This window comes from Marmota marmota, unplaced genomic scaffold, assembly GCF_001458135.2.
Source record: "Marmota marmota marmota unplaced genomic scaffold, marMar, whole genome shotgun sequence".
Lineage (NCBI taxonomy): Eukaryota > Metazoa > Chordata > Mammalia > Rodentia > Sciuridae > Marmota > Marmota marmota.
Genome location: NW_026000142.1, coordinates 25017604 through 25032509, shown reverse-complemented (window position 1 = coordinate 25032509; position 14906 = coordinate 25017604). Strand labels below are relative to the sequence as shown.

The 14906-nt window shown below is 37.5% G+C and overlaps 2 protein-coding genes across 9 annotated transcripts in view; one reads left to right on the top strand and one right to left on the bottom strand.

Annotated features, from left to right (window-relative positions):
• Nucleotides 1–14906, bottom strand: part of Srpk2 (SRSF protein kinase 2) — a 229314-nt gene that overhangs the window by 186289 nt on the left and 28119 nt on the right. The window lies entirely within an intron of this gene.
• LOC107144557 (protein SET-like) lies at nt 6153–7304 on the top strand. The gene is given in 2 exon segments (XM_015488368.2): nt 6153–6316; nt 6318–7304. Coding segments are annotated over 2 exon segments (861 nt in total). The 5' UTR covers nt 6153–6158; the 3' UTR covers nt 7021–7304.

Below are 14906 nucleotides of genomic sequence, written 5' to 3'. Positions count from 1 at the left end.
AGATTGGCAGCCATTATGAAGTCAAACAACAACAAGTGCTGGCGAGGATGTGGGGAAAAGGGTACACTTGTACATTGCTGGTGGGACTGCAAATTGGTGCAGCCAATTTGGAAAGCAGTATGGAGATTTCTTGGAAAGCTGGGAATGGAGCCACCATTTGACCCAGCTATTCCCCTTCTCGGTCTATTCTCTAAAGACCTAAAAAGAGCATGCTACAGGGACGCTGCTACATCGATGTTCATAGCAGCACAATTCACAATAGCAAGACTGTGGAACCAACCTAGATGCCCTTCAATAGATGAATGGATAAAAAAAATGTGGCATTTATACACAATGGAGTATTACTCTGCATTAAAAAATGACAAAATCATAGAATTTACAGGGAAATGGATGGCATTAGAGCAGATTATGCTAAGTGAAGCTAGCCAATCCCTAAAAAACAAATGCCAAATGTCTTCTTTGATATAAGGAGAGTAACTAAGAACAGAGTAGGGTGGAAGAGCATGAGAAGAAGATTAACATTAAATAGGGATGAGAGATGGGAGGGAAAGGGAGAAGGGAAATTGCATGGAAATGGAAGGAGAGCCTCAGAGTTATACAAAAGTAGATACAAGAGGAAGTGAGGGGAAAGGGAAAAATAATACAAGGGGGACAAATGAATGTCAGTAGAGGGGGCAGAGAGAGAAGAGGCGAGGGGAGGGGAGGGGGGATAGTAGAGGATAGGAAAGGCAGCAGAACACAACAGACACTAGTATGGCAATATGTAAATCAATGGATGTGTAACTGATGTGATTCTGCAATCTGTATTTGGGGTAAAAATGGGAGCTCATAACCCACTTGAATCAAAGTGTGAAATATGATATATCAAGAATTATGTAATGTTTTGAACAGCCAACAATAAAAAATTTTAAAAAAATAAAAATAAAAAAATCTACGATTATATTTACCCAGATTAAAAAGTATACCAAAGTAACACATAATTTTATTAATTTTGTTAGTGTGATTATATTTTTAAAAACACCTCCAAATCTTTTAGTGGTTGCTAAGTACTAAAGTATGTCTTTCCAAATTTTATATGCTTTAGTCCTAAATTCCAATGTGGTGGTAATCAGTGGCAGAGCCTTTGGGATTTAATTAGGGATATGTAAAATCATGAAAGTGGGGCCTTCATGATGGGACTGAAGCACTCAGAGACACCAGAGACCTTGGGTTCTCATTCTTGTGCATGTGAGGACACTGAGAGAAGGTGCCTCATCTGCAAGACAGGAAGAGAAACCTCACCAGAACTTAATGACTCAGGCATTCTTGGACTTACTGCTTCCAACAAATGTTTGTTGTTTAAGGTACCTCAGTATATGCTATCTATCTAAGCATTTTTATGGCATCCCAGGCCGACTATGACAGCAATGCATATGGAATACAAAGGAAAATATCAGAGATCTTCTTTAGAATGCATTTGCACAATAAGGAAAAACAAGAAATGGAGCAAAATCCTAATAATTGTTAAATTTTTATGACAGGTAGTTGGGGGTTTTAATATGCCATCCACTCAAAATACGTTTGAAATTTAAAAGTAACTTTAAAATAGAATGCATAAAAAAAGAAAAGAATGTATAAGCCAGGCATGGTGGTGCATACCTGTCATCCCAGCAACTCAGCAAGAAGATCACAAGTTCAAAACCCGCCTTAGCAACATGGCAAAGCCCTAAGCAACTTAAACCCTGTCTCAAAATAAAAATAAATAAAGAAATAAATTAGGGGGCTGGGGATGTGGCTCAAGCGGTAGCGCGCTCACTTGGCATGCGTGCGGCCCGGGTTCGATCCTCAGCACCACATACAAACAAAGATGTTGTGTCCACCAAATACTAAAAAATAAATATTAAAATTCTCTCTCTCCCTCTCTCTCAAAAAAAAATATTAAAAAAAAAGAAAAGAAATAAATTAGGTTAGGGATGTGGCTCAGTGGTTAAGTACCCCTGGGCTCAATTTCTAGGGCCAAAAACAAAAATAAAAGTAAATATTTTTTAAAAAAAACTTTTTTATCCAATTCCTATAACCAAAACCCTAAAAATATATTAGTATAAAGTACTAATCTGAAATTATTATGAAGCAAAAAAAAAAAGGAAAGGTAACTCAAAATTTTATCATCTTTAAATTTAGTAAAAACTGCTACAAAGTTTTTTAAATAATCTAAGTGTCCCACCCCTAAGAGTCTCAAGCTAAAATGACTGACCTCAAAGACTTATGTTCTAATTAAGTGACTTATCCAAATTACTTATCTGCTTAAATTTCCTCAGTTACTGGGCTAGGAGGTATAGCCCACTGGTAGAGCTCTTGTACAGCTTGCACAAGGCCCTGTGTACACTGAACATTAAATAAATAAATCCTCAATTTAAAAAAAGAGAATGCTTACATTTTTTTTTATCCTATTCTAAACAGGGTGTGTGTCATAGTACTGAGGTTTAATCACAGGAGTGTTCTCTCTGAGCTATATCCCCATACCTTTTTTGTTTCGTTTAGCAGCAAGGAGTCCACTAAATTGCACAGGCTGGCCTTAAACTTGGGATCTAGCTCAACCTCATAAGTATCTGGAATTCCAAGCATGTTCCACCACACCAGGCTAAAAATTTTTCATTTTATATATATATAATAAGCTATTGTTAAAATATTTAAAATTTATTTATTTTCTTCTTGTTATTTGAAACACTTTCTTTGACTCTTCCTGTTATAACTTTCAAATTAGTCTTGGATTTTTCAAGTAGACAGATTATCTGAAAATAGTATACTCTGCTTCTTTCTAATTTGTTATGTTTTTCTTTTAATATGTATATTTTTAGTTGTAGTTGGATATAATACCTTTATTTATCCTTTTTAATAAATATTTTTTAGTTGTAGTTGTACATAATACCTTTATTTATTTATTTTCATGTGGTGCCGAGGATTGAACCCAGGGCCTCCCACATGCTAGGCAAGTGATCTACCGCTGAGCCACAACTCCAGCCCTTATTTTATCCACTTTTATGTGGTGCTGAAGATGGAACCCAGCACCTCCCAGGCAAGCACTAGGCAAGCACTCTACTCTGAGCCACAACTCCAGCCCCTCTAATTTGTTATGTTTTGCTGGGATTTTTTGGTCTTACTGCACTAATATTTCTAGAATACTACTTCTAACACACTATTTTTTAGAACATTAACTGTTGGGCTGGGGATGTACCTCAGTCGGTTGAGTGCTTGCACAAGGTCCTTGGTTCAATCCCCAGCACTGGAAAAAAAAAGAACACTAACTGTTAACTCAATCTCATTTCTAATTTTAAATGGGATTGCAATATTCATAACACTAACTACAATCCACAGATAATATCATTTTTAAAAAAAGTCAGTATTTACATATTAAGGAAGGGTCTTTTTTTCCTAAGGAATGAACCTAGAGCCTTTGGCAAGCTAGGCATATGCTCTATCCTTAGTCCCAAAAAAGGGTCCTTCTATTTCTATTTTACAAAGTTTTTTGTAAAGCCCTGAGTTTAAGCCTCAGTGGGGAGGGGACATGTCCCCAAAGAGAGTGTTATTCAAAATTTACTCTTTGATCCATTCTTGCTTTAATTAGTCACAGAAATCCCCTTCTAAAACAAAGACTAATAAGAGTAATTTCATCTTTTATGTATAATTCTAAGACATCACTGTAAATACTATTTAAAGTTCTGTGCCTAAAATACATGCTCTTAGAAATTTTTGAATACAGATACATAAAGCAATTTCTCCTCTAGTGAAAGATTCCAGACTAATTTGGGGGTTCTTAAACCTGTTCATTCAGTTACCAAGTTCACTTTGTAAGCATTTACTGACCGACTACTGTGTTCCAAGAACCACATACCAAGCACAGGAGAATTGGATGATGACTCACACACTACTCCATCTTTGGGAACTCACAAAGTGCATGATGTTAAATACTGTAACAAAATGATGAAGGAAGGAACAATATCAACTTGAGATATCCAAAATAATTCAGAGGGGGCTGGGGATGTGGCTCAAGCGGTAGCGCGCTCGCCTGGCATGCGTGCGGCCCGGGTTCGAGCCTCAGCACCACATACAGATAAAGATGTTGTGTCCGCCAAATACTAAAAAATAAATATTAAAAAATTCTCTCTCTCTCCCCTCTCTCCCTCTCTCTCTCTCCTCTCTCTCACTCTTTAAAAAAAAAAGAACAAAATAATTCAGAGGAGGTAACAGCCAAGCCCTGAACACTGATACTGGTCCAAAAGCAGTTCTCAAAGTAAAGCCCACAAACTCCGGCAGGCCCTGAGAATAAATAATTCTAATTGTCCTGTCTAATGACAGTTCAATACCAATAGTGGGCAAAAATGCTAGTGCCTGAGTGTGCATTAAGTCAATAATCCCTAATGGTACTAATAATCACTTTTTTTTGAGAGAGATACTGGGTATTGAACCTAGGGGTGCTATACTACTCAGCTACATCTTCAGTCCTTTTACCTTCCTTATTTTGAGACAGGATCTTGCTAAATTGCAAAGACTGGCCTCCTGAGATCTTCCTGCCTCAACCTCCCAAATAGCTGGGATCTCAGGTATGCACAACTATGCCGGGCTTCACCACCATCTTTTAAAATGTCCTTAGTGGAGTAAAAACCTTTTTTTTTTCCTTCTCTTTTATTAATCTCTACCCTTAAACGTGTATCTTTGTAAAATTCTGTGACAAAATATGAAAGATATACAAAGAACTTATGCAACACACCACAATACGGTGGCTATCTCAAGAAAAAGCACTTAGGTAATTGAATCTGAGCTCATCAATTTTTTTTTTCATAAAACACCATTTTTACTTGATAGGCTACAAACTATGGTTTTCCCGAGTTGGATATATGGTAAACATTTTCTAAAAACAGAATGATGCAAGCCTATCAATGAAAGAAAAACAGATGACAGGGTTTTTTTTTTGTTTGTTTTTGTTTTTTGTTTTGGTTTTTTTGCCAATGATAACATTCAAGCTTTCAAGGAAATATTAGAATTTTGTAAAATTTGTGTCTCCACATGACAGGTCTCAATGATTAATTTTTCTGATGAGGTATTAGTGAATTATTTTTAGATATTGTATGATGATGCCTGTCAACATTTAGATATCCATGAATATCGGCATAATTCAGTAAAGTCAGTATTTTCCAAATGATCAATATATGATGTTATAAAATCACAAACAGGGATGGGGGAGCCATTCAAAGAGTAAAAAAAAAAATAAGAGATACACTATAACAGAGTACAAAAATTTCATATGGTGATATGGTGTTTTAGATTCAACAATACAACTAACCTTCCTTCTAACCCTTGCCAAATTTTAGTGTAATACCAAGGAATATCCACAATTACCTGAACAAGTTAATACTCTTCTAATTAATACTCTTCTATATATCCAAACCCAGATTCTCTTCATATACTTTAATCAAAATAATAATCCAACAGAATAAATGAAGCAAATACGAAAATCCAACTATCTTCTATTAGGCAGATATTAAAGATATTGCTAAATATGTAAAACAATGCCACTGTTTTCAGTTTAAAAGAAAAATTTTTTAAAAGAATGAAATTAAAACAAAAAAAACCACTGAAAAAAATTGACAGAACAAAAAGTTGGTTCTTTGAAAAAATAAATAAAACTGACAGACCCTTAGCCATGCTAATGAAGAAGAGAGAGAAAACTCAAATTACTAACATACGTGATGAAAAAGGAAATCACAACAGACACTACAGAAATACAGAAGATAATTAGAAATTATTTTGAAAACTTGAACTCCAATAAAATAGAAAATATCGAAGGCATTGACAAATTTCTAGAGTAATTTAATTTGCCCAAATTGAATCAGGATGACATACACAATTTAAACAGATCCCATTTCAAGTGACAAAATAGAAGAAGCCATCAAAAGTCTACCAAGAAAAGCCCAGGACCAGATGGGTACACAGTCAAGTTCTACAAGACCTTTAAAGAAGAACTGATACCAATACTCTCCAATTTATTTCAGGAAATAGAAAAAGAGGCAGCACTTCCAAACTCATTCTATTAGGCCAATATCACCCTGATCCCAAAACCAGGCACTTCTCCCTGGTGAGCTGTGAGACCTGTGGGTCTGCTCCTTGACTTCCCTCACAGGATGGCCCCCAAATGCCAATCTCCACTCCAGTCTCAAACAAAAAAACCCAAACTGCCTGCCGCCCCTAAACAGGCGGATTCATCAGCCTCTCTGGGTTTGCCGAAGGGAGAAAAAAAACAAGAAGCAATTGAACATATCAATGAAGTACAAAATGAAATACAGACTTAACAAACAAGCCAGTGAGGAGATATTGAAAGTAAAACAGAAATATAACAAACTCCACCAACCATTTTTTCAGAAGAGGTCAGAACTAATCGCCAAAATACCAAATTTTGGGGTAACAACATTTGTCAACCACCCACAAGTGTCTGCACTGCTTGGGAAGGAAGATGAAGAGGCGCTGCATTATTTGACCAGAGTTGAAGCGACAGAATTTGAAGATATCAAATCAGGTTACAGGATAGATTTGTATTTTGATGAAAATCCTTACTTCGAAAATAAAGTTCTCTCCAAAGAATTTCATCTGAATGAGAGTGGTGATCCATCTTCAAAGTCCACTAAAATCAAATGGAAATCTGGAAAGGATCTGAGGAAACGTTCAAGTCAAACGCAGAATAAAGCTAGCAGGAAGAGGCAGCATGAAGAACCAGAGAGCTTCTTTACCTGGCTTACTGACCATTCTGATGCAGGTGAAGATGAGTTAGGAGAAGTCATCAAAGATGCTATTTGGCCAAATCCATTGCAGGACTATTTGGTTCCTGATATGGATGATGAAGAAGGGGAAGGGGAAGATGAAGATGATGATGATGATGATAAAGGACTGGAAGATATTGATGAAGAAGGGGATGAGGATGAAGGTGAAGAAGATGAAGATGATGATAAAGGGGAGGAAGGAGAGGAGGATGAAGGAGAAGACAACTAATTGAACACTGATGTATTCCAACCTTTTATCTTTTTTTCGTTTTTTTTGTTTTGTTTTGTTTTTTTAATTCAGTCCCTGGGAGCAAGTTGCAGTCCCCCCTCCCCACTTCCCCCCACTCCCTGTGCTCAGTCGCCCTGTTCTTGAGGTCTCTTTTCTCAAACCATGTTTCTCAACTTATTTTGGGGGGAAATACCTTGAGCAGAGTACAATGGGAAAAGAATCTCTATACCTTCTGTTCTACTAAATTCATTTTTATCCCTTCCTGTCTCAAAAAAAAAAAAAAAACTGTATGGAATCAACACCACCGAGCTCTGTGGGAAAAAAGAAAAACCTTCTGCTACTTTCACTCTGCTGGAAGCTGGAGGGTGCTAGGCCCCTGTGTAGTAGTGTATAGAATTCTAGCTTTTTTCCTCCTTTCTCTGTATATTGGGCTCAGAGATTACACTGTGTCTCTATGTGAATATGGACAGTTAGCATTTACCAACATGTATCTGTCTACTTTTTCTTTTTTAAACAAAGAAAAAAAAAACTTTAAAAAATGGGGTTATAGAAGGTCAGCAAAGGGTGGGTTTGAGATGTTTGGGTGGGTTAAATGGGCATTTTGACAACATGGCTTCTCCTTTGGCATGTTTAATTGTGATGTTTAATGGACATCCTTGCAGTTTAAGATGACACTTTTAAAATAAAATTCTCTCCTAATGATGGCTTGAGCCCTGCCACTCAATGGGAGAATCAGCAGAACCTGTAGGATTTTATTTGGAATTGACATTCTCTATTGTAATTTTGTTTGTTTATTTTTAAATTTTCTTTTTTGTTTTCACTGGAAAAGAAAGATGATGCTCAGTTTTAAACGTTAAAAGTGTATAAGTTACTTTGTTACAATAAAACTAAATGTGTACACAAAGGATTTGATGCTTTTTCTCTCAGAATAGATATACTTTTAATATGACCTTCCAAGTTTGACTTGTATAATAACATCATCGTCAAACTTTGTCACCCTAACTTCGTATATTTTGATACGCACTTTGCAGGATGACCTCAGGGCAATGTGGATTGACTAAAGGGATTTGAATCAATGTCTTAATGTCTCCTTAGCTGGGAAACATGGGTACAATTTATTATTGGTTTCTGAACATGTCATTTGGGATAGTAGAAACTCAAAACTGAGTTATGAGTGATACCCTTGATTTTTATCTCAAATCGGCAGTTTTTAAAGTGGGTCTTCAATTACCTGGATATAGTAGTGCTTTGCTGCCAACATCAAACAGATCTGGTGCTCTAATGTCAAGTTGTTCGTGGGACAGTTGCTGGCATGTCTTCACTGGCTCTATAAAGTGTGGCCAAGAAGATGGGCTCTCAGAGTAAGAAGTCCATGCTGGTAGTCAGGAAGAACTTTCTGTCTCTTTTAAGTCCCTGGTATCTGGCATAAATCTCTCCAAAGCCAATGTGTGGATCTGGGTGGGATGATGGACTCTGCTCTGTCTGCTCAATGCTGCTGTGCAGAGAGTAGCATTTTGAAAAGCTACCTAATGCATAAGCTTTTTAATGCTATAAAACACAGCTGAAATTAAATGCCACTTTTTCAAAGGTGAATTAATGGACAGCCTGGTCAAATTCAAAGCTTTTTGTTGTATAAAACTTTATATATTGTTGAGAGCCACAGCCTAAGGGGCCCCAGCAAACTTCCAGCTGCCGGCTGATGATTGGCTCACAGCGGCCCCAGCAACATCTAGCTGATTGGCTCCTCTGCGGTGATGCTCATTGGGCTGTTTCCCTGCCCTTTCAGACCACGGAGCTGCTCATTGGGGGACTTTTTTGGCTCCGCCCACGTGACCCAGCCAATCAGCCTCAAGAGCAGGAGGATTGTGGGAGGTGGAGAGAAGCTTGTGTGGGAGAGAGAGGCTTGTGGAAAGCCGGTGGTGGCAGTTGAGGCTCTGAGGGTTTTTCCTGAGAGGCTGTTTTGTTTGGCGTGTGTGGTTCTAAAAATAAAGTTAGTTTCTTTTGACAAGTGGCTCCTGATTGTGCCCAGCCAGACTGCGGCAATATATGGAACTATTCCATCAATAGGCAAAGTGTAACCAAAATCTGTCTAGATGGACAGTATGTAATTTCTGCACAGGTCTCTGTTTAGTAAACACATCACTGTATACCGGTCAGGAATCTTGCTCCAATAAAGGAACATAAATATTTTTTTTTTTTTTTGGAAAAAAAATAATAAAATAAAATAAAATACCTGGCAATCAATTTAATGAAAGAGGTGAAAGAGCTGTATAATGAAAATTAGAACCCTAAGGAAAGAAGTCAAAGACCACCTTAGAAGATGGAAAGATCTACCTTGCTCTTGGATAGGCAGAATTAATATTATCAAAATGACCATACTACCAAAAGCACTATACAGATTTTATGCAATTCCAACCAAAATCCCAATGGCATTCCTCATAGAAATAGAAAAAGCAGGGGCTGGGATGTGGCTCAAGCGGTAGCGCGCTCGCCTGGCGTGCGTGCGGCCCGGGTTCGATCCTCAGCACCACATACAAACAAAGATGTTGTGTCCGCCGATAACTAAAAAAATAAAAATATTAAAAAAATTCTTTCTCTCTCTCTCTCTCCCTCTCTCACTCTCTCTTTAAAAAAAAAAAAAAAAAAAGAAAAAGCAATCATGAAATTCATCTGGAAAAATAAGAGACCTAGAATCGCTAAAGCAATCGGTAGCAGGAAGAGTGAAGCAGGTGGCATCACTATACCAGACCTTAAACTATACTACAGAGCTATAATAACAAAAACAGCAATGGTATTGGCACCAAAACAGACTGGTAGACCAATGGTACAGAATAGGGGTCACAGAATAACCAAAAAAGTTACAATTATCTTATATTAATGACAAAGGTGACAAAAACATGCACTGGAGGAAAAATAGCCTCTTCACAAATGGTGCCAGGAAAACTGGAAATCCATATGCAACAAAATGAAATTAAACGCCCTATTTCTCACCATGCACAAAACTCAACTCAAAATGGATCAAGGCCTTAAGAATAAAACCAGAGACCCTGCGTCTAATAGAAGAAAAAGTGGGCCCAAATCTCCATCATGTTGGATTAGGCCCCAACTTCCTTAATAAGACTCCTTTGGTGCAAGAATTAAAATCAAGAATCAATAAATGGGATGGACTCAAAGGAAAAAGTTTCTTCTCAGCAAAAGAAACAATCTGTGAGGCGAATAGAGAGCCTACATCTTGGGAGCAAATCTTTACCCCTCACACATCATATAGAGCACTAATCTCTAGGGTATGTAAAGAACTCAAAAAGTTAAACACCAAAAAAATAAACAACCCAATCAATAATTGGGCCAAGGACCTGAAGAGACATTTCTCAGAAGACAATATATATGATATATATATATGATCAACAAAAATATGAAAAATGCTCATCATTGCTAGCAAATAGAGAAATGCAAATCAAAATCACTCTAAGATTTCAACTCACTTCAGTCAGAATGGCAGCTATTATAAAGACAAACAATAATATTGGTAAGGATGTGGGGGAAAAGGTACACTCATATACTGCTGGTGGGACTGCAAATTGGTACAGCCAATATAGAAAGCAGTATGGAGATTTCTTGGAAAATTGGGGGGCTGGGGTTATAGCTCAAGTGGTAGGGTGCTTGCCTCATATGCACAAGACCATGGGTTCAATGCCCAGCACCACAAAAAAAAAAAAAAAGGAAAATTGGGAATGGAACCACCATTTGACCCAGCTATCCTTCTCCTCAGCCTATACCCAAAGGACTTAAAAACAGCATACTACAGGGACACAGTTACATCAATGTTTATAGCAGCACAATTCACAATAGTTAAACTGTGGAACCAACCTAGATGCCCTTCAATAGATGAATAGATTTTTTAAAAATGTGGCATATATACACAATGGAATATTATTCAGCAGTAAGAGAGAATAAAATCATGGCATTTGCAGGTAAATGGATAAAGTTAGAGAATATAATGCTAAGTAAAGTTGTCCAATCCCAAAAAAAACAAATGTCGAATGTTTTCTCTGATATAAGGAGACTAATTCACACTGGGGTTGGAAGAAGGAGGATGGGAGGATTAGATGAACTCTAAATAGGGCAAAGGGGTGAGAAGGGAAGGGAGGGGGCATGGTGGAAAAAGATTGTAGAATGAGATGATACCATTATCCTGAGTACATGTATGAAGACACAAATGGTGTGAATATACTTTGTATACAACCAGAGATATGAAAAAGTGTGCTCTATATGTGTAATAAGAATTGTAATGCATTCTGCTGTCATATATAAATTAAAAATAATTTTAAAAAGAGAGACAACAAAGTTGGAGAACTGACACTATCTAACTTCAACACTTACAATATGGATATGGTGGCGCACACTAGTAATTTCAGCCACTTAGGAGGCAGAAGCAGAAGAAGCCTAAGTTTAAGGCCATCTTGGACAACTTGGTAAGCCCTTGTCTCAAAATTAAAAATAAAAGGGCTTGGGGCTGTGGTTGTTGTCCAGTGGTAGAGCACTTGCCTAGCACATGTGAGACACCGGATTGGATCCTCAGCACCACATAAAAATAAATAAAAGATATTATGTACATCTACAACTAATACTTATTTTTTTTCTTTTTTTCTTTTTTTCTTTTAAATAGGGAGACTTGGGATACAGCCTAGTTGGTAGAGCGCTTACCTCACATGCAAGCCCTAGGTTCAATCCCCAGCACCACAAAAAAAAAAAAAAAAAAAAAAAAATAGAGCTAGAGAGGTAGCTCAGTGGTACAGCATTGCTGGGTACAATCCACAGTACTACAAAGCTACAGCAATCAAAACTGTGTGGTACTGGAAAAATGACAAGTAGATTAATGGGAAACAAACAGACACACATTGGAAGGCATTAAAATAGAGAGAAAGATAGTTTCTGCTGACTGATGTTCTGCTGTCTGCCCCGGGGCCTCATGGACTCTGAAGGAGGCCTCTCCAGGGAACTTTCTGCGGACAGTGGATGGGAGATCGCCTTAGAGCTGCTTCCTGGGCATTCCTGAGGTGGCCTCTGGGTTTGTGTATTCAGAGCTGTTTGGATATAGCTTCTTTGAGCAACAGGACAAAAGCGGACAGATTGAATTGGAAGCTCTCCCCTCCACCCCCCACTTAGGAGACCTGCTCCCCACAAGGAACCCTCAGGCCACCTTCCAGAGGTGTGACTAAAATGCAACAATTCCACCCCCACATGCATCTGTGAGGCATTTGGGGGTGGTTGCAGACACAAGAATGGACAGAAGGACACATCTAGACCTCAAGATGCCCCTGTCCCTGGGCAGCTATTTAGCCTCCTGTTTTGGTGACACCCATTTCATGGGCAACTTAACAATGTCTTAAAAGGGACTCTGAGTAATGGCCTCACTTGTTAGGGGCTAAGTGGGGTGCTTCAGCTGGCCAGTTTGTCTCCCAGAACAATTTTGGGGGCCTGACAGGTGGGCCTAGATACTACTACAAACCTATTAGAATGGCCAACTTCCAAGATGGGTGTGGTGGCACACACCTGTAATCCCAGTGGCTTGGGAGGTTGAGACAGGGGGATCAAAGGCAGACTCAGCAACTTTGAGAGGCTCTAAGCAACTCAGTGAGACCCTGTCCTTAAATACATAAAAGGGATGGGGATGTGCCCCAGTGGTTAAGTGCCCCTCAGTTCAATCCCAGGTACAAAAAAAAAAAGAATGGAGGCTGGGGTTGTGGCTCAGTGGTACGGCGCTTTCCTAGCATGCATGAGGCACTGGATTATACCATCTACAACTAAAAACAACAACAAAAAAAAGAATGGCCAACTTCCAGAACACTGATAGCACCAAATGCTAATGTGTATGAAACAGAAGCAACTCTCTTTTCATTGCTGGTGGAAATAAAAAATGATATAGCTACCCTGGAAGACAGTTTAGTAGTTTCTTATAAAACTAAAAATATTCTTCCTATACAACTGAACTCCTTGATATTTAACCCAGAAAAGCTGAAAACCTGTGTCCAAAAACATACATGCAGATGTTTACAGGTTTATTCAAAACTGCCCAAATTAGAAACAACTGAGATATTCTTCAGTAGGTAAATAAAAAACTATGGTACATCCAAAGAAATGCTATTCCACTCAAAAGAAATGAATTTAATAACATTCTTATATTTTCTTCATTCACTCATACATTATTATTAAAAAGACTTTTTATTGGTACATTGTAATCATACATAATAGTGGGATTAAGGAACATACATCCAAGCAACTATTTCATTATCAAGAGAAAATTAAAAACAAAATCAAAAAATAATGCTTAAAACAATTAAGTTATAACAGGACAAACAGTAAAATAATGTGGGATAGAAAAATATTTTTTAAATTCTTATGATGCATGAAATATTCAAATAAAATTTTAATATGGGGGAAAAAATGAGCTATCAAGCCAAAGAAAAGTTTGGGGAAAACTTAAATGCTACTACTAAGTAAAGAAGCCACTCCAAAAAGACGACATAACTGTACGATTCCAAGTGTATGGTATTCTGGAAAAGGCAAAACTATGGAGACAGTAAAAAGATCAGTGGTTGCCAGGAGTTAAAGGGGTAATAGAAGTGAGTGGACAGAGCACAGGATTTTCAGGACAGTGAAACTATTCTATATGACAACATAATAGTAGAAATGTGTCATTATGCTATTGTCCAAATACATAAAATGTGTAACACTGAGCATGAGCTCTGAAGTAAACCATAGAGAATGGGTAATCATGATGTATCATTGCAGGTCACTCTGGCAGTGGTTATAATGGGGCAAGCTGAACAAATACGGGACAGAGGGTACATATAAAAATCTCTATTTTTCTTTCAAATCTACCGTGAATTTACAACTGTTCTTAAAAATTTTATTTAAAACATTATTCTTATGTGACCATGATATAATTATTTTTAAAGAAAATAAAGTAAAAAATTAAAATCAAAAATATATACCCTAAGAATACCGTCAAAAAGCTTTAAATACTCATATAAGACCTTATGTTAGTCAGCTTTTCATCAGTGTGACTAAAATACCTGACAAAAATTTAGAGGAGAAGTTTATTTTGGCTCACAGTTTCAGAGGTTCAGTCTATGGGCAGTCAAGTCCATTGCTCTAAGATCAGGCAGAATATCATGGTTCAAGGACATGGAGGAGAAGCACTATCCACCTCATGGCAGCCAGAAAGGAGGATCACAGAGAAGATAAACCCTTCCAGGGCAAAAACCCCTGTGACCAACCTCCCCCAACTACATCCCACCTGCCTACAGTTACCACCCAGTTAGTCCATTCAAACTAGATGGACTAATTAGGTTACAGCTCTCAAAATTCAATCACTTTACTGCCAAACATTCCTGCATTAACACAGGAGCTTTTAGGGTACACCTCATATTCAAACCCATAACAGACCTATCACTGAAAACTACAAATGTTACTGAAGGTAATTTTAAAAGACCTAAATAAATGCACATATACACTGTGCTGCTCACAATATTAAGATGTCAATTCTCTCAAATTGATCTGGGGATTCAATACAATCTCAATCAAAATCCCAGCATTTCTTTCACTTTGTAAAAGTTAACTTTGAAAAAGAGCATATTCAGAGAACATATATCATCTGACTTCAAGGGTTTCTATAAAAAACTGTAGTAATCAAGACAACATGGTACTAGTGTCAAGAAAAACAAATCAATGGAAGAGAACAGAGAGCAGAAATAGACCTCACATACATGGTGAATTAATTTGACTATTTGCAAAAGCAGTTCAGTAGAGAAAGAATAGACTTTTCTAAAAACAGTGCTGGGAAACCTAGATATACATTTGTTCAAAAAAAAAAAAAAAAAAAA